This window comes from Plectropomus leopardus, chromosome 4 (assembly GCF_026936395.1).
Source record: "Plectropomus leopardus strain MGB_pleo_1.0 chromosome 4, ASM2693639v1, whole genome shotgun sequence".
Taxonomy (NCBI): domain Eukaryota; kingdom Metazoa; phylum Chordata; class Actinopteri; order Perciformes; family Serranidae; genus Plectropomus; species Plectropomus leopardus.
The window spans coordinates 28,367,641-28,394,160 of NC_142179.1; the positions used below are offsets into that span (position 1 = coordinate 28,367,641).

Sequence of the window (26,520 nt, forward strand, 5' to 3'; positions counted from 1 at the left end):
ATTTCAGATCAGTGACAAAAGTATAGTTTTAATTTTAAAATGTTTTTGTGTGCTGTAATTGTTTCTGATTTCCATACTGGCTGGGGTAAATGTCAATATCTTAAACCTGTATTTAAGCACAAAAGGACTTTTTGATTTGTCCTAATAGGAAAAGCACAATTTTACAGTGGTTCTTCCAATTGTTCACTGTTATTACATAGCTCACTGGTTTCACTAACATGTTCCAAATGACATGCATTTTTAATAATGAATTTGTATTGACACAAGTTTTAATATGAAATGCAAAGCCTGGTCACAGTGCACAGTCAGACAGAGCAGCCCCAGCAGGAAACCAGCAGCTTATATGTCTCCGGTCTCTGCTGATTAACATGGATAACTGTGACCCACAGAACGGGTGAGGATTCCTGTCTAATTGAATTACTGTCAGTCTACTAGCCTCCAAATATTGTCTTGAACTTATAGCCCTCTCTGTTGCCAGAAACTATTTACATTCTATATGTTGGGGAGTTTTTTTTCTCAACTTAACTGCAATTAAATTTTAGGATCTGGTGCTGTTTTACTTCATCAACAGTTAGACAACAGGGCTGTATGTTCGTGCACCATATGTCTGAAGCATAAATGGTTAAGTTAATTAGTATTGCTGTCATGAAATAAAGCCCCTCGTATGTTGCGTATGATAAAAGCTCATTTTGGGGAGAAAAAACCAAAGTAGGTCTGTCTGAAGTTTTTACTTGATTATACGCAAATAAACACCTGCTGTGTTTTGGCTCCAATATATTCCACTTAAAATGGCTTTAAGGTGTACTCCATACAGCTTAGCTCACGAGGGCACACAGAGCTTAAACCCAGAGCTGTGATCAAGTGGAGAGGGGACAGAGGTTGAACGGAGAAAGCTTGTCTTCGAGTGCGAGCCTCATTCATATGTTTGGGCCAAAGTTATGTCACTTATTGCATTGCTGTGGAATGAGGTGCAAAAACATGGCTGCCAGCTCTCTTCTCCTTCAGGCCCTTCAAAACCCAAAGGCAGGACTTATGTGTCGTTTCATGCATGTTATTCATTCTGCATCATCGGAAAAACAAAAGATAAAGACCCTCTGCAACACGAGCCCCCTGCGGATAAACAGCCTCGCTTTTCACTTGTTAGCATCTAGCAACAGTTCCCTTATATAAAATGCATTTCACTTGGACATTCAAGTCACAGCGACATGAACATTCGATTAAATATGCATATCTCAAGTGTCCACATCTGATTCCAAAGTGGACAGTCGAAGATTTATGGCGCCATTGACCCTCATTGCTTTGCTGCTTCCTCAAGAGAACCTGCCACAGGCTGCGTGCCAAATGCTTTAAAATTTAAAGAGGTGATGAAGAAACTATCCAGAGGAGACAAAAACACATCAGTTCTGCCACAATAAGACTTTTCTCTTCCTTCCTCCCAGCCTCTTCTTTCCCACTTGATCGGTTTTATCCCCAACACTCATTGCCAGCCATTTGAACTTGTTTTTTAAATTAGGACAACTGGCTGTTCAAATGCATGTTTGTGGTTATGTATATATGGAAATCCTGGGAAAATCAGATAAAGCTTTCATGGTTAAATCCCTGCAGGACCTCCAGTTTGGATGAAATGAGGAAATCCTTGGCTTAGCTTCCAATAGATAGCTTTCTGATACAATGATGTGCAAATGACCAATAAGCTTTCCATGCCAAGATTGCAAAGCGGAGATATTGGAAACTTCATCATTGCGATTGCCATGTGAGCAGCTTTGCCTGTGCCTTTTCACACGCTGCAGGATGAAGGAGACTCGGGGATGGTAAAGGGAGATTTTTTTTCTTTAGGCTGTTTGCTGAAAGCAGAACACCTGCATTCTTTCCAGGATCTCTGGAGGACTCCGAATTTGACCTCAGCGTACGAGTAAAAGGGTATCCAACTTCTCCAAAATGTCAGAATGCCACATAACTCTATTGTTCCTGACATGTTCCCTCCACAGAGGCTCGGATAAAGAAACACCTTTCTAAAAGCGGCAAGGCCGACATACCTTTCTAAGAGCAATGAAGGAAACAAGAACTCCCATATTCTCACAGCAGCTCTCTGATTTGTCCACACTTACTGGTAAACTGATAAAGCACTGTGACAATACCTCTGGAGTGTCTCATAAATGCTTTGTATTGACCTTAAAGCATTTGCTGACCACAAACAGAACTACAAAGAGGAGGGGGGGCATTTCTCCTGTGGGTAGGAGATGATTTTCTCCGGCAGGCACACAGGATCACTGTCTTGCTACTCTGACCTTCCTCAGACAGCAGCACCTTCCATTGCTCCAGGCCTTCAGCCTGAAAATCTCTCCTCTGCAGGATGGATTGGGTTCCAGGACCCTGTCCTCTCCTGGGACTGACCCAACCCGGGGAACAGGGGGCTTTCATGGGAGATCACAGGTGCTTATATACAAAATGGCAATTTTCTTCTTCCATAATTCCATGTTACTGCATTACCAGATCTTATCGTGAGGCCAGTATCTCATTCCTGAGGTTTTAGACGTTAATGAAAGATGCTTTGCCTCCGGCCACTGGGGGCTAAATCAACAAGCCTAGGATTCCTGTTGGCCTTTGTAGGGGAATACCAAAGGCAGAGAGCGGACTGAACCGAGGTCAGACACAAAGCACGGAGCAGCAGATGGAAATGCTGCGCCCAAAACAAGCTTGTATGCAATCTAGTGCGGTGTTCCCAACCTTTTTATTTGTCAGACGTACTCCCACAGCCCTCTTCAGTGACACCACCCGTCGTGTTTCAAATGTTTTCATTTGAATTGACTTTAAACAGGATGTTAATGGCCTCCTATTAATGATAAAAGTGGATATAGCTACAAGAATTATTTAAATTGTGGAAATGCATTTGTACCTGGCCACTACCACTTGGATATGCAGAAGGCGAATGTTTCAATCTGTTACTTTTAGATAATCATGAATTCATTGATTTTAGCCAGCAATTTCAACCATTTATCCAGCATGTTTAGCTATGCAGCTAAACATCATGCATGATCCTGGCACGATCCTCACAAGATGGCGCTCCTGTCCAAAAAATTTAACTTGGCTTGAGGTTAACTATTCTCTGTTATTCTACTTTTAACTGTATTTAAACATGTTATCGTTACTTTTACTTTAACCACTTAACATCAGCCTTAGCTATCTTTTTAACCTTTGATCTATTACTTTTACATAACTGCTTTAACCACGTAGCCTTTGCTATCTATTCTATGTATACTTTTTCTATTACTTTTGTAATTCATTTCATCTCTTCCATTTTAACTAGCTAACTATTGCTGCCTTCAAATAGAACTTGTGAGCCTGCGGTAACCACATGGGGAGCGGTGCACACGATATGACTGGCGTTCAAGTCGTGAGAGCGGCCATGTTGCTGACAACAGCAACATCGGCGTCGAGAAGCCATTGAAGCCAACAATTTAGCAAGCTAGCAAGCATTACGTGACCATAATGCAGGAAATGCAAAGACATAATGACAGAGGGAAAAGATGAGCCTAATATCAACGTTCTCCTCACAAATGTAACATTACAAAGACAAACTAAAATTACAATAAATTAATTTGCCACCCATAAAAAAATCATGTTAACAGCCTCTGAAATTTCTGAAAACATGAGCAAAAAAGTCACAACTGAGGAACTTGGAGCTCTCCAAAAATTTCCACTTGAAGTTGTGGTACATGGTAAATAGGACCACATATTTGAAGGCAGCATATTTGACTAGTATAGTCATTAATTACACTATCATTTTAACCTTTTACTCTTAGCTAAATGTTTATTCATGGCTTACTAGTTTTGTAATATCAACCCCATAGTCAAGTGTTACAGCCAACTGAAGGTATGTTTTTTTTTTTAAATCAAATCTTAGTTTTTTAATTTCATTTTTCAAATGAACTATGTTTCTCCATAGTCTTCCTATGTACTCCCCTGCACCTGCAAATACCCCAGGTTAGATTAGTAAAGTCACTGGTGCATAATAGCAAGCCTGCTTAAATATATTAGCCTTCCCAGGTGACACATGGTAATTGTCTGATGCTGTCATACTGGGCGTTTATAGGCTATGAACAGCTAAATATTAAAATGAATGTACTGGATCTATGTAACCTACACTATGATATCATAATATAAAATGATAGCTATATTATTCTTTTCAGTGGTGAATTGAAACATTTTTACGATTACCTTTTATGCTCTTTGTGTGCCCTGGAATCACACTGAAACAACTTCAACAATATGTGTTGAGGATATGTAATTTCAGCCACTTAGGATCATTAAAAAGAGATCATATTGAATATCACTTCTACAGAGGGAAAGAGAAAGCGAGAAAGAAATAAAGAAGAGATTTGTTTGTCGGTCAATTCACTCAATCTCCTTAGAAGAGGGGGAGAGAAAGGGGTCGGGGTCAGCTTTCTGTAAATCTGCTGATGAAATGTTGACAAAACAGCCAATTTTCTGTAATTTTGCTGCGGCCGTCTTTCAGCAGCTTACTCACTCAGAACCCCTTCATTTCAAACAGCAGCACACCGCGACCTCTGACATGTATCTCGTCCCTGACTCCTTTGGCCTGGCAGAAAGACAGTAACAGTTGTGCCTTTTAGGTCAGGTGGACGCCGTTTAAGGAGCCAGCTTCATAAAGGACGCCTTTGTCTCTCAAACAGGCTCTCCTGGGCCCCAGTAAAAGGATAAGAAATGTAGTTAATAGCTCAGGAGTGGCCTAATCATCAGCTGCCATTACTGCTCCAATATCAGCAGAGATGACAGACTTATCAATAACAAAGGCCCAGCTGAAGCCTCCACCGCTCTGTCATTTTGATCTTTGCTCCACTAATCAGAGCTTTCATTTGAGCTAAGCACCGGGCAGCACACCTCTCATTCTCTTCATGCTGTGCCAGATATCACTCATCTTTACAAGCCACTCTGTATTCCCCCAACCCCAGGCCACCATTTCCACAAATTGGCTTAATTTCTCAGGCAAATATATGACACATCTGAGGGCTCATTATCCTTGCAACGCAAGTGATTATTGTACTTACTGCTAAAACTCTTAGCTTTTGAGGTTGTGTCTTGAATGGCTTTGGTTGGAGTCCAGCTGATTTTTTAAATGAAGATGTGTCAAACTGACGATCATGGTGGTAGGCCTATATAAATTTTTCATAAGCGTATGCTATGTTTGCTTTGAAAGTGCACTTTTAAAAACACAGAAGAGTTTTGAAGCGTATAGTTTCAACTCGGGGTTTCTGCGGATCCTTCAAAAGTCTTAAAAGGCATTGAATTCACTAATCTCAAAATAAGGCCTTAATTGGTATGAAATTGACTTAAATTAATCTTTCAGAAGTCGTAAAAACAGTCAGACATGGGAAGTGGGATGCTATGGTTTTATTTTTATGGCATGTTTTATTTTTTTATTTTATGACATTGCTTTGTAAAATCTTAAAATAATTGCCTTTTTTTTAAAAAAAGATAAAAAAATAAATTCCTTTATTCTTACACTTGTCATGATAGGAATCCAAGCAGCGGAATCTCACACGCGGATTGAGGAACACAAAATTGCCCAGAAAACTATAATATAATATGTTCATTGTCTTCCATGTATTCCACTTTAAAAAGGAGTGTTTTTTTTAAATATTTGACGTTGATAATCAAGCCTAACTTTTTCACTGAACAAAAAGTCGTGTTTTATGTTACAATAAACATTTGGGTAAAAACGTAATTGTCCTTCAGTTTTGGTTAATCGCAAATTGGTCTTAAACTTAATTCTGAGTGGCATTAAAAAAAACTAGAAAAAAAGTCTTGAATCTACCTTGCCTTAAGCTGCACGAACCCTGTGTACAGTTTGTGTGATACAAAGCATAGACATAGCATAAAAAAATACATTGTGTAATGTAAAACAAGAGCAAGACATATGTTAATAAAAGGCTGTCAGTCATCCTTACAGATTAGATAACTGTCTGTGTCATGAGTCTCTAAGAGCAAATTGGTCTTATGTAGAATATTACATATTCTAAAGGGGGTGATATATATGCCTTTAATAGTAATATACATAGTTTAATGTCAATATTTCTCTTGTTCATTCTTCTACAAATAGCTCCTCCATCAAGGAGAAACCTGAGAGGGCCAAAGAGGTGCTCCCGCACCTGGACGAGCTGGCCCTTTCATTTACAGTCATGGTGAGGATCAGGCACTGACTGACTCAGACACCTGCTATTGGGAAATATGTTCTCCATCAGTGAGCTATAGACTATTTCTGGACAGGAGCACTGGGAGACCATTGTTCTCCCCCCAGCACTGACGGCCAAGGTATTCTGGGACTCTTGGCACACATAGAAAACAATGTGTTATTCATGTTAAGCTTTAAAAATTGGGCTACTTATTCAACATTATGGAACAAACTGCAGCTAGATTGGTAATAAAATTGTTTGATGGCTTTTAATATTGCAAATATAAATATATTTATATATTTTTAAATAAATGCAATTGATGGAACAAAATCAGAAAAACTAAAACGTCTGAATTATTTTTTTTTTTAAATTATGGTTAGGTTAATACCAAAATAACCAAAATGTTCCTCTCAGATATAGAACAAATACCTATCTGTCATATAAAGCATAACCTATGGTCTCAGGATTAACATGAAACAGTGGAGCTCCTTATTCCCTCAGTTTGATACATGATATGTGCTCTTTTAAACAAATCATCTGCTGCTATACAGTCTTATACAGGGGCAGGGGGTTTGGGGATTTTGCAATGTCATCTGGGATTAAAAAGGAGCAGCACATCAGAGCCCCAGGCCACACCACCTGGAGCCCCTATACGATCCCTGGCGCTGCACCACTCACAAGCAGCCCCATTAGCTTACCGCCAAATAATTCCTGGTCAACCAAATGACACTGAGCTAACAAAGCCCCATTTCAGAAAAGATTACAACTTCAACAGGAAACCCTTTGATTATGAGTTTGTTTGAAATGTTATCAATACCATGATCATTCCTGCGGATCAACAAAACCATCTCTAATCACCATACCTTGGCTGCACCTTCAGTTGTGCATCAATCTCCAGAAAGGGGGGGAGAGAAAAAAAAAGAGAAGCAAATTACGGTCGAGAATAGAGGAGTGACTTGTTTAACAAGAAGCACGTGCAATGACAAAGCGATTCCTTTCTCTGCGTTGATCACCCACCTGCACACAGATTAGGTCAGATATTCACCTGAGCTGCCAACCTGTCACTCACACTCAGTAAAAAAAAAAGAGAAACGCACACAGCACACATTCATTTCATGTTGGTGCTCCTAACAGTAGACAGCAGACAAGACTTTACCTGTCTCTGTTACAAACAGAAAAACATGCACAGTATACACAATGTAATAAAATTAAGTGGAATGTGGGCATCAACTTTAACCTCTGGTTGAGGTCACAATATGCACAAAAAACACAGTCTGCCATTTCCAGATATAATAAACATAAGATTTAAAGATTATGAATTGTACAATATTGTAAGCCCAGCTTTAGTGTAAGTGTAAAGTGCTTAAAAACAGTTATACTTGCAGTGCTCTGTTATTATATTCAAAGCGCTACAGTTTACATAAAAGTGATTACTACAGTAAACAAATCTCTGGTCTACATTGGGTGATGGCCAAACATTATAAAGCTAAAATTCAGTTCTGTTTTCTTAACATCCTGTATGAAGGTTACATTTACAGTATTTCCCAGTGTGTTATTTTTGTAGTTTTAATAGATTTGTGGGAAAATTAAACAAATAACCAGAAGGAAATGTTTCCACTGTGTTAAAGAAGTATTTCGACCATCCTTGAAAAAGTTCTTCATTTAATCCTGTTGTTCAACATTTCCCTCATTTGCATGTGCTTTGTCAACCACAATGGCAAAGTTTTTACATAATTAAGACCAGACAACCGAGAATGTCACATACAGGAATTTGTTGTTGTAAAAAAAGTAAATAAAATATATAATGATAGTAACACTTAAAAAAGACAAGCTAATATTTGTCTTTATCACTTAGGTTTAATGTTACAATTTTTGATATAATTTATGGTACAACTTCATCTGATTGTTTGAATAACATATTTTCCTTGTAGTGCTGATCCACCTTAACCCTCGAAGAGTAATGTATTATAATAAAAGGGAGGAATGGGATGCAAAATTGACATTTCATCGTCAATTTAGACTCTGGCGCCCCTTTGTGGTATCTATGCAGAATTGAATAAATTCATATTTAGTCCATGAAAACAGATTATGCCACTCTTTCCAAAAAACGTGTCTGAAACATAGCAAATAGCTGAAAAAAACAAACTTAAATGCGACTGTCTAAAGCTTTAATGAGCGTAAAGGTGACGAATGCCTCTGAAGTTGTAATAGTGACTCAACTCAACTTTAATATAATTTTTAAAAAGGTACAACACCACAGTCCTAGTTGACTTTAGGTGATAAACTCATGTAACTCAATGCTATCCTAAATTAGTGGGCTAGATTACATAAATAAATAAATAAAGTTCTATCATTAAGATCATGTAAATGCTGTCGATGTTTTAACTTTTTTAAAAAAAAAAAAAAAAAGTTTCTCTCCATCTCTCTCTAAGTTCAGTTCAATTCAATTCAATTCAATATAGGCTTTATTGGCAGGACATTTGACATGTGTTACGTTGCAATATATGACTTACATGATCAATTACATGAATAACAATGTTAGTAAAATGGGTAATTAAACTCGTAAAGAAAAAAGAATATATATATGTGTGTGTGTGTGTGTGTGTGTGTGTGTGTGTGTGTGTGTGTATATTTTTTTTTCTTGTATATATTTATATATATATTATATATACCCTATGTTTACCTATAAACACGTTTTGTGTGTATATTTGTGTGCGTGCATGCGTGTGTGTGTTTGTGTGTGTGACGTTGGGGGGAACACAAGCACAGCTGTACAGGTAAAGACCAACGTCATCTCAGATTTAAATGAAGAAACTTAAGTAACTGAAAAAGTAAAACATTCAAAACATTCAGTGCACTAAGTACACTTACACGTACAGTTTCCTCCCACGATCAGTTTTGTGGTGGCAGATTAATGGGTGTAGTCAGCAGATAAAAGTACGGGTATATGTTCGCCACGTTAAAACAATGTTGAGACCGACTGTGGGCTACTTTTCATTTATTTCTGCGCGTCTACATGCCTTCCGTAATGTCGTATATTGAGAACATGATGTCTTAGTAAATAACACTGTCATGAGTAAGGGAGGGGCTGCTGCAAAACACACTGATAGAATGAATGCAAAGAGCCAAAAGAACACTTCCTGTTGATGCAAAAATTGCAGCAGCAACTGTCTGACACATCTGGACTGGAGAGGGGGGGAGGCCTGGCTGTAGTGTTAGCGAACTACTGAGGGGAATGGACAACGTTTAATGCTAATCTGCAAGACGGTGAGTTTAATCGACGTCAACTTTGGCTTGGGCTGGTGGCTGTTATGCGTTTGCAATGTCAGCGCGTCTTAGCTCTGACAGCGAAAAAAATGGGGAAATAATTGCTTCCGACCGTACGCTAGCACCTAAATGCTAGCTAGCGTTAGCCGCTACTGAGCGCTGGCAGACATGGGATGGTTGCTAGCTTAACTCGCGCTAACTGGGAGTGTAAGCTAGCTAGCATAGTAGTTATTTCATGATAGCCGACAGTTTGTAGCCGCGCTCGACGTTGTAACTTATCCACTAGACCATACGATGTTATAAAGCTTGTTTATGATCACAGAAAGCATGTATAAACCGTAAAACTGTCCACCGCGCGTAATAGTGTGAAGTCTGTGTGAAAGCTGGGCTTTTTTCCTAAAATAATTGCTCTCTTCTAGGTTAGCTAACATAGCTAACGCTGTGTTAGCTAGCTGCTGCGTGTGTGCTGCTTGATAGTTGGGTGGTTCGGCCCTGTGAGCCGATGCATTTTTTTAAACACACAAGTTAATCTTACTATACGTTACTGGAAATGGGAAATAGTGGAGACAACAAATAAAACAACGCAGGTGAATGTGACGGTCAAGCTAACGTTGACCTAGCTGCTCCGCTAGGTAGTGTAGACCGCCCCTAGAAAAGCTAACTAACTCGTAACAGAATGGTTTGCGATAAAGTTTGACACATTGAACATTTGCTCTCCACTGTATCGGCACTGTATGCATGTACAATGGCATAAACAATACGTGCTCATGTCCCTTAGTGTCCATGCGCGACGAAACTTGCACAATCAATACGAGTCTTAATGAATAAGTTAATGTACCGAGTGTATGGTGAAGACATGCAATTAAAAGCCTTATTTTGGACCTACTTCACGTTATGGGGTGTTATAGGGCTCGTATGTATTTATTGATTGATAAGCTAACCCGTAAGGTTATCTACAATGTTTTTAGGGCATCAATTAAACTAAACGACTAAAGATACCAGTGTTAGCAATGCCTTTGACCACAGTTTATGTAGTCTACCTGTAATCTAATTGTAACTTAACGTGATGTTAGGGCAGGTGAGGACAAAGTGCAGGGACATGGCAGTACACTTGGGTTCACCTAGCTCACCGAGAACTGTGTTAAAGCTGCTACTATTCCTTTGAGATCCATCTGCTCTAAAATGTCCCAGTCGGCCCAGTTTGAAACCAACAGCATGCCTTACTCTTGGACAGTTGCACCCCTACCTAGTCTAAATATTTCAACTAAAAGGCATGTCAGAACACAGTGCAGCCAAACCAATTACCACTTTTGCATGAGCAACCATTATGGCTTTGCACCCATTCAACCCTGTATTTTATAGTCCCGTTTCTGTTCGGGATTAGTAGCAATAAAACTGTATTGGTTTGCACCACAAGCTGAAATTAGTGATTGTGCAATACACAACACAAAGATGTTTGTAATGTCTGGTGAAAACAACACCCTGAAGTGCATCCAGATAATGTGAAAAATCTGAAATTTCTGGGGCAGTGTCAGATTTTATTGTTTGTAGCAGTTAAATCCAAAGAAGTTACCAGGTCACCGTCCGTAAATTTGCAAAATACACAATTTCCTAGATAAAATTAGGCAACCTTTTTTAAAGTATGTTTTGTACCCATCATATTGTGATATTAATCACTTAATTATTGACATAGATGTCACTTTATTTAGTGTTAACTGATTCACATGGTAAAAAGTGAAACATGTTGTGATTCAAAATATTAAGCATTTACTCATTAGCATTATGATATACTGTATTTTTCTCACTTAATACATTTTTGAATTGTAGGACTTTCCTGAAGAAGACAGTAAAACAAACACTACATGTAGACATTTGCAAGGTTTTACTGCATGTCCGTGTCAAACGGTGCTTGGTTGAATTATTTTCTACCATTAGCAAAACCTGACCATTTGGTGGTAATAAAACACCAACCATTTGGTGGTAATAACACTTGTCTTAAAGTTGAACCCTGTTTTCCCATGTTTTGTGCCTAGGTGGCCAATGGGAACAACAGTTTTTGAAATTGGTCCAGTATTTAACAAAGATGCTCCAGCCAACTGTGTCAAACTATCCTGTAATGTAACTACAAAGAGCACTGTTTATGTCCTATAAGAGTGCTTTGCCACTGATGTGCTCGGTGTGTTATTCTAAGTATCTGACAACATTATGAGGATCCCTACTGAGATAAATCTTTTTTCTTAAGGTATAAGATCATTTTTGTTTAATCGTAAACAGCCCCAAAATTGCGATCCCTTAACCCACCACACTCCATTTTAATTGAACAGTAACTTTGGCGTGTATAAAGCCAGCATATTTTCACAACTCACTGGGTGAATTATAGGTTTATTCCAACCAAACCACAGTAGGCGCTTGTTCAAAAAGACGATTTAAGATTCATTTTGGGAGTTTTTACTTTGTTTCTGTTGACTTTGAATGAAATGTGTTCTAAAATGACAAAATTACAGCTTATTGAAATGGAGGATGGTAGCTTTGGTGATAGTGGTTTCAGGGTTGTTTCTGGATAAACAAATAGGATCTTACTCTTTAAATAAAGGGTCTGGCTAGAGATCTTTTCCATGATGTTGTCAGACACCTACAGCAATCTGAGCATGCAAGTGGCAAAAACAAGCACCTCTAGTGGACCTAAATTGACAATGCTCAACTGCCCCAAGCATGTTTCGCTACTTCTGGGTACAGCCCTGTCGCTCATACCGGACCATTGAAAAAAACTGTTGTTCCTGTGAGTCACTTGGACATAAAACATGGGAAAATAGGGTCCAGTTTGAAAAATACTGAAGTTACCCTTTAAAGGCATTGCATCAAGTCTATCAGTGCCATCTGTAATTGCAACATTGGTATCACTGCAGGGTGGCTCCAGGTGAAAAGGCAGTGTAGCGGGATGATATCCTAGCTAATTAGAGACGGTCATTAAACGCACTCTTCCTGCTGCAAACAAGATGTGGTGACTGTCAAGGCTGATGGTAGACAAAATGCAGGATAACTGGTGCACAAGGGAAAGGGTGAGTAATGGACAGCAGAGTCAGAGTACTGTCCAGGCTCAACTGGTTCCCCTACTACTAGTTACTCTTATCTGGATGCATCAGTTGTCACTGGTCATTGTGGATGCCTTACTGTGTCCAAATCATACCTGTCAAATTCCTATTTGGCATCTCAGTCTTGAGTGAGATGGTGTCACCAAGAAGAAATTGATTGTATGATCATGGCAAACTTACTTCACTGCACTGTACAGTTCTGTGTAATTATGTTAGTCTGTTACGAGGTCTGTTCAGCGTTTGAAAATGAATACATTGTTGGAAAAGTAGGTGACAAAATATAATAAGTAGGACTCGATTCTTCAAGTTGTCCACTTGTGTTTATCGGAAAGGCATAAGCATACGAGTTGGCTGAAAGGAAAGATGAGCATTTTCTTGTTTTCCACTTACTTACTCAAAATTGAATAAGTGAACACACCCAAAGGCTAAGCATACAATATTTAGCTCTGCACACTGAGCTCCCACTAAGCTTTAACAGTTTGCACAATGCATGTTATCCTCACACCAGCAAAGTTGCTCACGTAATACCTTCCCTTTAATGTATCTAGTCTATTTTTATCTTTTTTTTTCTTTTCTTTTTTTTTTTTTTACTATCTGTTTGAAATTGCTCTTCCAACCTTTGCTTGTTAAGCAATTCAGTTCTGGGTCTGGTCTGCCCCACATGCTGTTTTTCAAAGTAGGTGAAATGCTGCTGATGTTGAAGAAAGCATACAGTGCTTGCTTGCTGACTTTGATTTTTCTTCTATTTTTTTTTCCTTTCCTTTCCTTCTTTTTTTGAGCGACATGCCTAAGTTGTTGGCTTTAGGTGATGTCTTACCACTGCTGACATTATGGTCAGCCAAATGATCACAATGTACTCAGCATCCTTTTTTACATACCTACATGAAGCAGCTGTGTCAAAAAGGTGTATTACCAGGCAGGGAGCTTGAGCCACAGATGGAAGTTTTGAGTTTAATCATTTTCAGTTTTTCCCACGTGAGCCGAGCATGTGACCCTCACGCAGCATGTGCATCTCAACTACTGAGCATACATTCTTTGGCTGCCCTTCAACTTGGCTCCATTCAGTACGCATGCTGTTGGCAGCCATTACTGGTATGTCTTAGTGTATAAACATGCTGTATTTGAATGCTGGTAATGGGGGAGTGAAAATAATATACAGTACACCTTCTTAAGATTCCCTCTGTTTTGCTACATCTTTCCCTCTCCTGTGCCAGAATGAGAGCATATGGTTTTTTGGACAGGTGTCTTGGCAAGCTTTGGCAATTGGAGAAAGTGTTTACGTTCCCAAAGTGCTGATAGGGACTCAATGCGCAGAAGATCATGCTGAATTGCCAGCAAGGGACGGGCAGGGGGTGGTGGAGGAGGTGCAGACGGAGAGATGGGAGAAGGGCAGATGGAGTCAGGGGAGAGGAGGGTCAAGCTGGAGAACTGACACATACTAAGGTTTTGCAACACGGAGGTAGTTGCTCTTACAAACACAGCATTACACATTAGGTACTGTAAGATTGGATTTCACAGTCACTGCGGTTTAACTAGTTCTGCTGAGAGGGCAGGGCCTATGTTTATTAATATTTATGAACCAGCTCTAGTCAGTACATTATTGTGTAAGGGTAGTGTGCCATTACTTGTGTGGAAATGCCTTTTATGGAATCTGAAATCTTTTAATGTTATGAAATATCTTTAAGTAGCATTGTGCAGGATTTAATGGCATCTAGGGGTGAAGATTGCAGATTGCAACCATCTGCAACTTCTCTTATGTGCCAAGCCTGAAGTCTTCTTTGTTTAGGAGGGTTTTTTTTTCAGGAGCTGAATCATCTGTAAATGTCTCTTCCTCCCCAAAACAGACTAGATGATTAAAAGCGATAACTGAACTGAATAAAGCAGTTTAATGTTACAGATCAGTATTTCTCTGGTGCTTTTCAGCTCATTGTAGATAGTCCAGCACCTGCTAAAGTGTGCTCGGCTTTTCTCTGATAACTTAAGATCCAGATGTTCAGTTTTTTTCTGGGAGCCGAAATATCCACAGAGGTCTATTCCTCTGCAAGACAAAGTGATCCAGAGATTTAACTGGGGCTAAAACACTGAATGAAGAAGTTTCATGTTAAAAAATGACTGTTTTTTCAACTCTGCTCATCACAGAAGTCTGCTAACAAGAAAACACAAATGGCCCGATCCAGAACCAGTGTTACGTTTGTCCATTCTGGGTTACTGTAGAAACACAGCGCTGCAACATGGCAATCTCAATAAACAAAGATCTGCTCTCTATGTAGAAGTAGATCACTCATTCTGTGGTGACAAAAGAACAACAATTCTTATTTTAAGTTGTTAATTCACTAAAGAAAATGTACTTGCTTATTATATTGTATTCCATTTCTGCCAATATGTTAGCCTAAATCCTACATACTGGATCTTTTACTGCAGGGAGAGGCAGCTGTCGTCATCAGTTGGATTAAGATCAGAAAGCATTATCCAAAGCTCGACAGTTACAAAAGTAAACAAATGGTGTGGTGGCGGTGTCATTACTGCCAATTATTTAATCTAGTATATCAAAAAAAGCTGTAAAGACAGGTTTTGTAAGCGACTATAGAAAGGCTGGTGCTTGCCAAGAAGAACAGGTTTTCTTCTTTGTCTGCCAAATGTGGCATACCTTTGCAGCTTCACTCATATTTGACGTTTTGTTCGACCAGGTGCATATGGTTAATAGAAAAAACATCCCTCTCAATTTGCTGCTTAGCTATAATTGCTATAGGTGAATAATCAATTTAAAACATGCAGTAAATAATATATGAATGAAGAATAAAAAATGCAGAATTGGATTTTCAAATTCTGAATTCATCTTTGGATTACATTGCCTTCTTTGTTCTCATACCTCCTCTACTGGTAATGTGGTGCCACTCCCAAGAAAACAACCACTCCTTTTGTACCTTCTGTCTGCCAAATAGCTATATGTTGGAGGTAAAATTTATACTCAGTTTTATTTTCTATGGCAGTAATTTTGTCAATTTCTGATTTTAAATTCACAACAAAATTAGTTTGGGGTTACCAGTTATTATGGATCAGCAAGTGTGTTTTGTTTTTTTTATCTTTGATATTAAGAAATAGCAGAATGTTTGGACTCTAGTGTTTAGTATATGCTAGTTATGGGCTTGAGTACTCAAGTATTCGTAGAATTTTTAAGTAGCCTACTGAAAAAGGATGGTTATGAAAGATTTGTTGAATACATAAAAAAGCCAAACACAATTAAACTTAAGTTGGGAATGCACTTTATAGGTTTTTCATATGTAACCTAAAAGGGCTTTTTGTTTTGTCAGCGCTCCGGACAAACTTTTTCAATTGGTTACCCTCATGGACATATATTAGGTGCACCCAAAATATTTCACCGCCCCTTTTGGCACCGCAATAATACTACGTTTAAAGTGTTACCTTCTCTTTCCAGTTCTCATACACATTGTTTATTTCTTAACACATAATGTAAATGATTGCACAGGGCTGTACGTTAACTTTTTCTGCACATATCACTGGTGCTACAGAGGTTCAAAGTTTTGTAGCACGGGCCACAAAATTGAAGCACGAGTGTAAGGGCATCAAGTTAGTCAATTGTAGTTTAACGCTATTCAAACTCTATGCATGGAGCTGTTCAGAACATCATTTTCCATGACTTTTTAAATGAATGTCGTACTGAAAAATGCAGACATTATATTTACTATCTTTATTTATTATTATTCATACACATAGCATGGATGCTTTAGGGGCACTAAGGGTCCTAAAACCATCAATTGATAAAAAAGTGTAAATGTCTTATTAAGACTATTATGTTTCTGCTCTCTTACAGGGATACAGACAACAGTAGTACATATATATTTAGAGAGGGAGAAGGAGACGTTGATCATGAAGCCAAGTGTTAATGTTCAATTCTCTGGTTTATCAGTGAAGTGCATGAACCACACAGCAGACTGAAGTCTCTACTGACAGAGTGACAGCTGACTCATAAACACGTCTGTCACCAGCATCCAGGCGCGGTCTCACAGTGGCACGGTAGATAACAACTACCGAGTAGAATAGCGTGCGTCCATTCACCCACACACAAACAAGAAGGACGCAAACCCTCACCTCAGACACACAAGCGGCCTGGTCTCACGCACCTGCTGTGCAGAGCTGTATCACACGTGTGCTACTGTGGCAACTTAATTTATCAAACAGGCCTATTTTTGCGAGTACAGCCCTGGTGTAAAAGCAGATGATGTCAGGTCAGGGTTAGGCATTTTATTGGTGACAGGGGAGACAGGTGGCGGAGTGGTTACCTCCGCTGGTGATGTCAGGTTTGGTTTTTCAGGGCTGGGGACAGGTGCACACCGCAGCATTTGTCTCTACGAGAAAACAATCAGTAGTTTTCTTCAGACTGTGATGTTGCTTGAGGAGGAGTACAGGGCAGGGTTTCACACATACACAACACGCAGAAACAGATCTACTCATTGTCAGCCGCACTGGTGAAACCAATGAAAATGTTTAGTTGCACTTGACAGAGTTTTGATAGAACTTTGCAGCTCTTGTTTCTTTTATAAAAGAATTTGTCATTTACGGTACTGTATAAAGTAAGCCTGTATAAAAGCTCAAACTGTCTGTCTCATTTGTCTTATGTGTAAAGTACAATAGTTTTTTAGTTAACCGTGAAATTGTAAAAATGCTGCAGTGCATTATAAATGAAATGTCTCAAAACCTAATGTTTTTCTTTTTTTTCGTTTTCCCATCAGGCAGCCGACAAACTGGAGAAACATATCCAAGAAATGGACGACGGCAGCTACATCGAGTTCGATGTGCCGGAGTTCAGTAACACTGTTCTGACCCAGCTCAATGAGCTGCGGCTGCAAGGGAAGCTGTGTGACATCATTGTTCACATTCAGGGCCAGCCATTTCGAGCCCACAAGGCTGTGCTGGCAGCTAGTTCACCCTACTTTCGTGACCACTCAGCTCTCAGCACCATGAGTGGCCTTTCCATCTCGGTCATCAAAAGCCCGGAGGTGTTTGAGCAGCTTCTCGCATTCTGCTACACAGGTCACATGTCCCTGCAGCTCAAGGATATCATCAGTTTCCTCACCGCTGCCAGCTTTCTGCAGATGCAGGCCATCATTGACAAGTGCACCCAAATCCTGGAGAGCATCCACTCCAAGATCAGCCTCCCGGTTAATGTCTGCAGTCCAGAGAAAGACGACTCGCAGACCAGCGGCAATGGGGTCAATGACAGCAACCTCTTTGTAAACCCTACCCAGATCTCCCCCCCTTACTACTCCCGGCAGAGTCAGCCAGGACACGAAGCACGCTTTGAGCTGGCGGGAAAAGGCCTGGGCCGGGGGCGACAGCAGCAAGAGGAAGGCCAGTCGGACCGAGGCAGTAGTGATAGTGTGTCAGAGCATGATGCTCCCATGGAGGGAGAAACGGAGCAAGTGGAACTGATCGGCAAAGACGGGCAAGTAACAGATGTGCATGTGAAGATAGAGAAAACCGACAGACCCACCTACTCAGATAGTTCCTCAGCCGGTGATGATGGCTACCACACGGAGTTGGTAGATGGAGAGCAGGTATTGGCCGTTAGTGTGGGTTCTTATGGGCCTGTCATCCAGTCTGCTGCCTATTCTTACTCAGGGCTGTCCTCCTCGTGCTTTGTCAACCTTAACAACTCCAGTCCTTCCCGCTCCATGCTCAGTGGCTTCAGAGGTGGGCGAGCCAGGGCAAAGCGCCCCCTGGCCATCCCAGCAGGTGTGCTGAGTCATATTAAACCAGGCTCAGATGACAGCGAGTCAGCCGGAGGACCCACAGGGTTGGAGAACGACGTGCGAGAGCGTAGCCTGCGGAGCCAGTGGTACCCCTACAATGAGAGACTCATTTGCATCTACTGTGGAAAGACCTTCAATCAGAAAGGAAGCCTGGATCGCCACATGCGCCTGCACATGGGAATCACCCCATTTGTTTGTAAATTCTGTGGCAAGAAGTACACGAGGAAAGACCAGCTGGAGTACCACATCCGTGGCCACACGGACAACAAGCCCTTCCACTGTCAGATCTGTGGCAAATGCTTCCCATTTCAGGGCACCCTTAACCAGCACCTGAGGAAGAAGCACATGGGAGCATCAGAGGGTAGTAATCATATAGACTCTCCAGAGAGGACGGAGGGAAGCTCAGGTCAGAAGGACCAAGAGGATACGTCTGAGGGGATGGCCTTCGAGGCGCAATATGCAGAAGAGGCACCAGCCAATGATATGGAAGAGAGTTCAAAATGCAGTCCGGAGGAGGCTCAAGCATCAAGATGTGATTTTTAGGTCCTGCTTCAGGTTAAGGAAGCTTTAAGAAATGTTTATCTTAACTCAACTTAAAGGACTTTTTTTCTTTTGGAATCAGCTCCCTCTACTATGGACATTTCTCGTGTCAAAGGGTTTCTGTCAATTTTGTGAAAGCTAGATGTTGAATGCAGAGAGCAAATGGGTGCTTTATAGAAATTTGATTCTTTCAAGCAAAGGGAGTAACAATTTACTATTTTTGAGGAGGTCCCAATAATCAAGACCCCCCCGAATTGATTTCTCTTTTTATCTTTCCATGTTTTTTAAAACATATTTACAGAGTTATATAGGCATGTTGCAATAATTGATAATGTGAAAGCTCTGGTAAGATGCTTGTCATATCACCTTTTTACCTGACCTGTTTTTGCACATGTGGCCACAGGAGGTCACTTACTCACAAGGAATGATTTTTCTGCCAGTGCAAAGCTTCGTGTGACATATCCGTTCAATACCTCATGATGCAACTACATACTCATAACAGACAGTATTTTAACTTCAATGAAACTCACCAGGTTCTACCTCATAGCCAAGAACCTACCAGGCACAGACGTGTTCACCGTTTAAAATCCGTTTTAGGTTGTATATGTACAGTATCTTATTGCCAAACCCTGTAAAGAAAATCCTCTCAACACAAAGCCTTGATACTTAGGGGAAATATTCCTTGCTGATTGTATGGATTAGGGACGTAGTCCTTGTCAAATGTTTCATGGTCAGCCAGGTTAAAATGATGATTAAGAAGGTGCTATGTTAGAGTAAATTAAATTTGCTAGCTTTCCTGTGTGTTTGTTTTCGGTAAATGCGGAGAATAGAGAAAGAAAATGGCCCTGCATATTTTCAAGATACGATTTTGCTTTATAACATTTGTTCTACGAAAAAACACTTATCTCTCATCACTACTGGAGATCTCACTCTGTCTCACTCGTTTTTTTTTTCCCGATACTGTCATCCATGTAATGGGTGAAATACGTCCATACAGTGAAATCATTTGTATTCCTATATACCCTGATGGCAGACTTATACTGAATTATTGTATGTTTGAATCGTTTTGTCCTGAGGTACTTCTCGGTTATTACTCAGCGTCTTGATAGAGACGGGAGTCCTCATTGTCAACTCAGCACAGTAGGAACGGTTGTGGACCTGTTCACAGAAATCAATATAGTATACTAGTCTGAATAATATGCAAACAGAAAGAACAAAGGAATCTCAGCCATTTTGACATGGTTTTTCTTCCATTATTTGAAAGAGCTATTGGATTGTTTTCTCTTTTTTCCTTCTGTCCTACCTTTTTATGAGGGGGACGATTGATCCGTGGTCTTTGTTCTCTGCATTGGGTTGGGGTCAAGTGCAGACTTGGAACAAGTTTTCCTCATTTGTCAGTCATGGTGTTGACATAGATGTGGCATAGTTAGATTAGGGAAAGGTAGCTGATGATCCAAAGTATTGATGCACTTTGCAGAGTTGGTGGGAGGGATGGGTACTGGCCCATTGAGAAAATGTGCTAATTTTTGTCTTAATTCTGATGTGGCAGTGTCAGGGTAGTACTAGCCTCACAGCAGTGATTTTTTTTTTCTTCCTCTGAGTGAATATGTTGTAAACTCTGCAATCACATAAATACTATTGGCTACAAGTCATGTATATGGCTGCATATTTTATCTATACTGTTTGAATCGTGGAGATCTGGGATGGGGGTGTTGTTAGTTTTTAGGGACTTGGGTTTTATTTCAATTGTGATTTTAAGGAATCTGCATTCACAGTAAATACATTAAAGGCCATTAAAAGGCCTGATTGACTCTGTCATACATTTAGAAATTTAAAACTCAGCTGGGTGGCCCCTTTTGTGCTTTCCTGCTTTCTTATTTGCCATCCAGCTGTTTAATACTCTTTTCTTAGAGCACCTGCTATATGCTTTTGTCCCATCTGGTCCATGCTGAATTTGCGTCAATGAATCGGGTTTGATTTTTTCACAGTTTCCATATGATTTTCTACTTTGTGTGCGTTTTGGTGGGAGAACACTGATTTGTTGCTTCTGTCTTACGTCAAGAGTGCAGTCCTTTTATTCCACCGAATGTGCGGTTATCGTCTTCACTCATTGACAGTTGAGATAGCAAACCAAAATGTAGGGAATTTTGCAAAAATCGGTATAGCTAGCTTTTCCGTTATCATAAGGATTCATCACAAACACTTTGGTCACCACATCCACAGTCTATCAGTACTTTTTAGATGAATGTTTGCTAAGTCAAGTTTATTTCAGTCGGCCGCTGATGTGCAGGTTTGACAGCTTGATCTGACCTCATCAAAATCAGCCGCTGACTAATTTGAATCTGCCTATGATGATTCTTGCCCTTCACCTAGAAAAAAAGGAAAAAGCATTGTCAGTAATGTTTTGTGAGTAATAGGTACAAACTGCGAAAACTATTTTGTGCCAAGCGTTCACACACCAAAGACTAATGGGTGATTTTTAACCGTAAATTTTTGACTGTATTGCATAATTCAGTGCTCATTAGGGAGAGTAGGTTCTTAATTTAATGTAGTTCATTGCTATTTGCAAGGAATGTATGTTTCCCAGCCTAACAATCACTTGTGTACAATTTGAACAATTTGCTAAGAAGACATTAAGCAGAGAAGTCATAAATGACATAATATATTAAGCCATACAAAAGCTGACAATATAAAAGTTGTGCAATAGGTATTGTAATTGTTTAAAGCCAATATAAACAAAAGAGAAGAGAATACTTCACAAAAAGTGGCATCTTTAACTTAGTGCCTTGCCACAAGCTTTACATTTTAGATTCTGGCACTTAGATTCCTGTGCCTCGTTCATTTTGTAATGGATTGAAAAGAGAGATTATAAGTAGAATATGGCCACAAACATCATTTAAAGTGGTAGCAAGAATGACCAGGACTTGATTCATGTCATTCTTGGCCATTTTATTATTATTTACAGCTCAAGTCTTTGCCCCTGTTTTCATGTTTTATCATTTGATCTGTTTGTTTTTTTTGTCATGAAATGAACAACTTAAGGTTTAACTGATTTTGTAGCAACTGATTACAATCAAATGAGGCAGACTTGTTCCCTGCGAGCCTTTTTGCCCCATGCTTCAGAGACTATACTGTATGCCTCCTCTCTAACCACTGAGGACAATCTTTACATTGTACTGTAGTTTTAGGCATTTTAAATTAAGGAAGGAGATGCATGAGAAACGCATATCTGCTTCCTCTCAGTTCTCTTGGAGCATCTGGCAAGGGAACAGCTGCTTGGGTATTTAGCCGATAAACTGAATATTTGTGGAGGAAAAAAAAAAGAAGCTTACCCTCATATACTGTAGCTGAATTGCACGTTGCTCAAACCACAAAATTGTATGAAATTGCCAATGGATTTATTTTTTTTTAAACTTGAGTTTTCTTGTATTTGTGTCATCGACTGTGCACTTACAGTTTTTTGTTGATAGTAAATACAAATTCCATCCGGGAAATCTAGTTTATCTCTGTAGTTGCCCTTAAGGGACTCAGCTACGATGGCCTCAATCACTTTGCTAGGGACCTTTTCCCCTTAAATGGTGCTTTTAGACTTAGTCAGATTCTTCTTTTTTATTTATCAAACAAGTCCTTGTAATCATCACAGGTGAACGGAGGGGGAAATGTTTAAGCTTTTCATGAACTACAGTTACTTTCGTGATACACACCTACAGAACCAACTGAACTTGACACTCGAATCGACTCTTTGTCAACTCTTAGTTCCACACCTCTTGCGAGGAACGGGAGATGCATTATGGGCCACAAGTAATCAAAAGGAAGTGTTTACAGGGAAGGCTGTCAGACTACTTTTTGAAATTGCAGCTCGTCCTATTCTTTTTATAATAAACTCACTTCAGGTAGTTTACAAACACTGATACAGGCTTAGAAATAAAATCTTAAGTCTTCCATAGCTTTTCTGTCAGTTTCTGTCCACTGTGTATTATAAGAAAAAGCAATAACCTTTTTAAAAAAAAAAAAGAAGTGGTGTATTGGGATCATCAAGCCTATTGAAATATTGGCCTGTCATATATCAAACAAAGTGAATGTCAGGGAGCTGTTGAATTGAAGTCGGACCAGGACAATTTGATATTGATTTATTTTTTATATATTTTCTGAAACTTTGGAAACTTTCCTCTTCAGAAAAAATATATATAAATGGGGAAAAAAAGTGGTGTTGCTTGCAAATGCGAAGTCAAAATCCAGTGGTAGTCAGTAAACTGCAACACAGGAACTGAGCGTGTGGTTCAGTCATCGAACTCAGTGGCACTGTTCAGAGTTGCACCTCCAGCTGTGTCAAATAAAGAAAGGGATTTTTGGGCTGTATAGCCACTGTTTGGGAGCGGGCGATCTGTTGTCATGTTGAGGTTCGGTGGTCTCCTATGGCTCCTCACGCACTGAGACTGTAGTTGTGGTGGACAAGGGGGGAAGTTTTCAGTCGAGCTATTGTTCCTTTTCCTTTTACAACTCCCTAAACTCTGCACTATGACGTCTCTGGCTCATATGTATTTGGTGACAAGGCAAAAAAAAAAAACTTAGAACTCAGGGTATATAGTGTTAAAAGTGGTCTCATTGGACATGCTACTTATGTCCATAGTATAATCGTGCACTTCTCTTCAGGTGGGGAAACAAGTCCTCAGTCAGTGGTTCCCAAACATTCTGCCTCAAGGTCTCAATGAGCCCATATTTTCCACAGAGCTGAAGCATGGGGAGCCCTTGAGACCACGAACCGAGCCATGATAGCCGAAAAACGCCCCAACTCCTGTTTTGTCCACTCTACACACAACCTCACAACCCAACTGTGAACCTCAGAACTCTACTGTTTTGTACAACTATGAAGTAAATGAAGCTAGCTAGAGCTGATGTTGTATCTCTTTGCCATTTATGAATTTATTTTATAGCATGAAATAAAATATATTTATTCAAATTATATATTTTACTCATAATCATTCTGTGCTGCTTCATTTTGGTTCTTAAGCTTGTAAATTGCTTTTTTATTATATAAAAAAATGTCAATAGAATAATGCGTTTGTAAAATAAAGACGCTCATTTGGCTCCGATTTGTCTTTTGTGTGTTTGGAAAAAATGGATTTGTATGTTTAAATGTGCACTCCAGCGACCCAGATCAAAGCATTTAGTGTAAAGGAGGAGAAAAACATACCTAAGTAGTCACACGTACTTCAGTAATCCATTTTACAATGTGTTGAGCAACAAGCCGTCCAGTATATGGGCAAAATATGTTGCTAACATGTATGGAATTTACAATACTGCCATAACGCTGTTAGGGAAGGCATCTGGAGAAACACCAGATGTATGTGCAACTTTGACCCTCTAGAGGGAGCTAGAGCATAATGAATACATCTGAAAGGTCACTCATCTGTTGTACCAGTATAACCTAAACAAGAATATCTCGGAATAAAGTTGCCGCTGCGACGAAAAACACAAGGCTTCACTATTAAAATGTTACTAATACAAACAGCTGTGAGTGAATGATAGGCAGCTGGTTTTAAGTTAAATCTATACACATGAAGTTATGATAATAATTAACTAATTAGATATCTGAGAGATCTTTCACCCAATTTAAGAAATTCATACGTTATTCCTACAGTCTAAGACGGTTCAAAAATATGTGTTAAAAAAAACAACTCCAAAAACTAGAGAGCTGAAGCTCAAATGTCTGATGTCATAAGTAAGTTTGGAGCTGCTCCATTAACAATAAGTGGTGAAATATGTTGTAGATGATACTGAGTGCATCCAGAGGAATGTTCTGGGTATATGGGTTCATTTTCTGTTTCAGTACTGAGAGCACTACAGCAGACTGAAGCTCATTTAGGTGTAAAAAAAAAAAAGAAGACAAACATTCTGTGGGTCCACAAATTCAGTTTTCCCGTCATTGTCTATGGAGCAGCTCCAGACTTTATATTTGATGAAATCATAGATTTGAGAATTACTTCTCTTGTTTCTGGCTTTTAAAGGAAGTGGATCATGTTCACAAATATTGATTTAACTCCCCATACTTTCCACATATTAGAAATCCTGATTTTAGTAATGTTTCCCTTGAATAGTCTTTTTTTTTCTTCTTTTTTTTAAAAACCTTTTTTTAATTTTTGCTCTAAGTAGTGCCTGTAGAGAGCAGCCCATTCACAAAAGTCAAAGAGGCCAAGTAGCAGAACATAAAACAATAAATTGCTTTAGTCTCTGATGACTGGTAATAACATTAATTTATCACCAAACAGGCTCGTTTTCCTGCATTCTCTGCCCAATCCTCAGCACTGTTATTGCTCCTGCCCCTACTGTGTTAAGAAATGCACCCGAAGGGAGAAATTTATTCGTAAAGTGGCACAGCTGTGCAACAGCCTCCCATAGTGTTACCACTGTCTGTGGGTTTTGCAAAAAATAAGAACATGAGGGAGCCAAATGACTAATAAACCACTAAATTGGCCAGCTATGTGCTTCGTTGACATTTTCTTGAAATAGTTTACAACTGTTCTCTCAGGCTGCATGTTGCAGTTTGTGGCAGACTTAATACAGAAAAAATCCAATGTTTTATACCTAAATATATTGTCACAGACTGATCAGTAAATAAAATAATACTTGGCAACATGTGGTGTGAAATATCTGTCACTCATTGCTGAAAATTCTAATAAACTGGATGAATTGTTTAAATGGCAGTATTTTAGGACCGCACAGACATCTGATCCTAAAATAATAGGCTAAATTGCCCTGTGCAGTGGAATATGAGTATAAAAAAGAACCACAGAATACAAGGCCAGGAAACCCGAGGTAGTCGTGTTTCCACAAGGAGTCTTTAACTGCATTCTATGGGTATGATGTATTGCGGCTCTCTGTTACACAAACCTTACCAGTTGAGCTGGAGTGAATAATTGATAGGTATAGCTGTTTCACACATTTGTTAATATGTACTTTCAGGATGATCATTTGTTTTGTTATGGCAGTTTTTGCAGTTAGAACATAACCGGTGGTTCTTTGGTTCCCTGCACACTTCTGATGCACTTTGGCTCAGCTTGTCTCATGCAGAAATGCACTCACGTATTCCTGAAGCTGCAGGCTTCTTACACATCTCACAGCTCAGAAAGGGTTGTTTCAGGCACATTGTCTTATTTGAGTGCTGCTGGAGCACAAAGGGTTGTGTGCCTTGTAGTTTGATAATGTGACCCATCAGTTAATTAAATCCAGAAATAGCTAGATGTTTGTCCTGGCTTACTTATGGGCAATGGCGCTCTCAGAAACTTTTCATGAGTTTGGCCAGATGGAGCCACTGAAAATCTTGGGGTGAAACACAAAAACCAAAAGTCATAACTAAACTTCAGGCATTCAGTTATGGTGTATTTGTAGTCTACATAGGCTAGTTGAAAATTATGTCAATATGAGACTTGAAGAATTGCATACTAATATTCCTTGCTTTATAATTTTACAGAAAATGTACTATTTTACAGTTAAGGACTAATTGTTTGATGTACATAGAATACCAGTAGGCTACAGTTAACATTTTGAGTTCCACAACAATCCTGTTTTAATGTAATATTGATATAGGTGATATAGGCAAATCATTGTTCTTCATAGAGTGCTTGTCCTTCTCTTTTAAAAGACACATATTCAACT

General features: G+C 39.4%; 1 protein-coding gene and 1 long non-coding RNA gene across 2 annotated transcripts in view; both read left to right on the forward strand.

The window, feature by feature from the left end:
• The window catches only part of LOC148189795 (uncharacterized), a 30,131-nt gene extending 23,708 nt beyond the window's left edge, over positions 1-6,423 (forward strand). Inside the window, exon 3 of the long non-coding RNA XR_015776328.1 lies at positions 6,122-6,423. This is a non-coding gene — a long non-coding RNA (uncharacterized LOC148189795). The remainder of the gene's footprint in view (positions 1-6,121) is intronic.
• Positions 6,424-9,302: 2,879 nt separating this feature from the next.
• zbtb34 (zinc finger and BTB domain containing 34) lies at positions 9,303-23,957 on the forward strand. Its single transcript, XM_042488074.2, has 2 exons — positions 9,303-9,461; positions 17,305-23,957. Exons 1-2 carry the CDS (start codon positions 9,444-9,446, stop codon positions 18,865-18,867), a joined length of 1,581 nt encoding a protein of 526 aa, XP_042344008.1. The 5' UTR covers positions 9,303-9,443; the 3' UTR covers positions 18,868-23,957.
• The last annotated feature ends 2,563 nt before the right edge of the window (positions 23,958-26,520 follow it).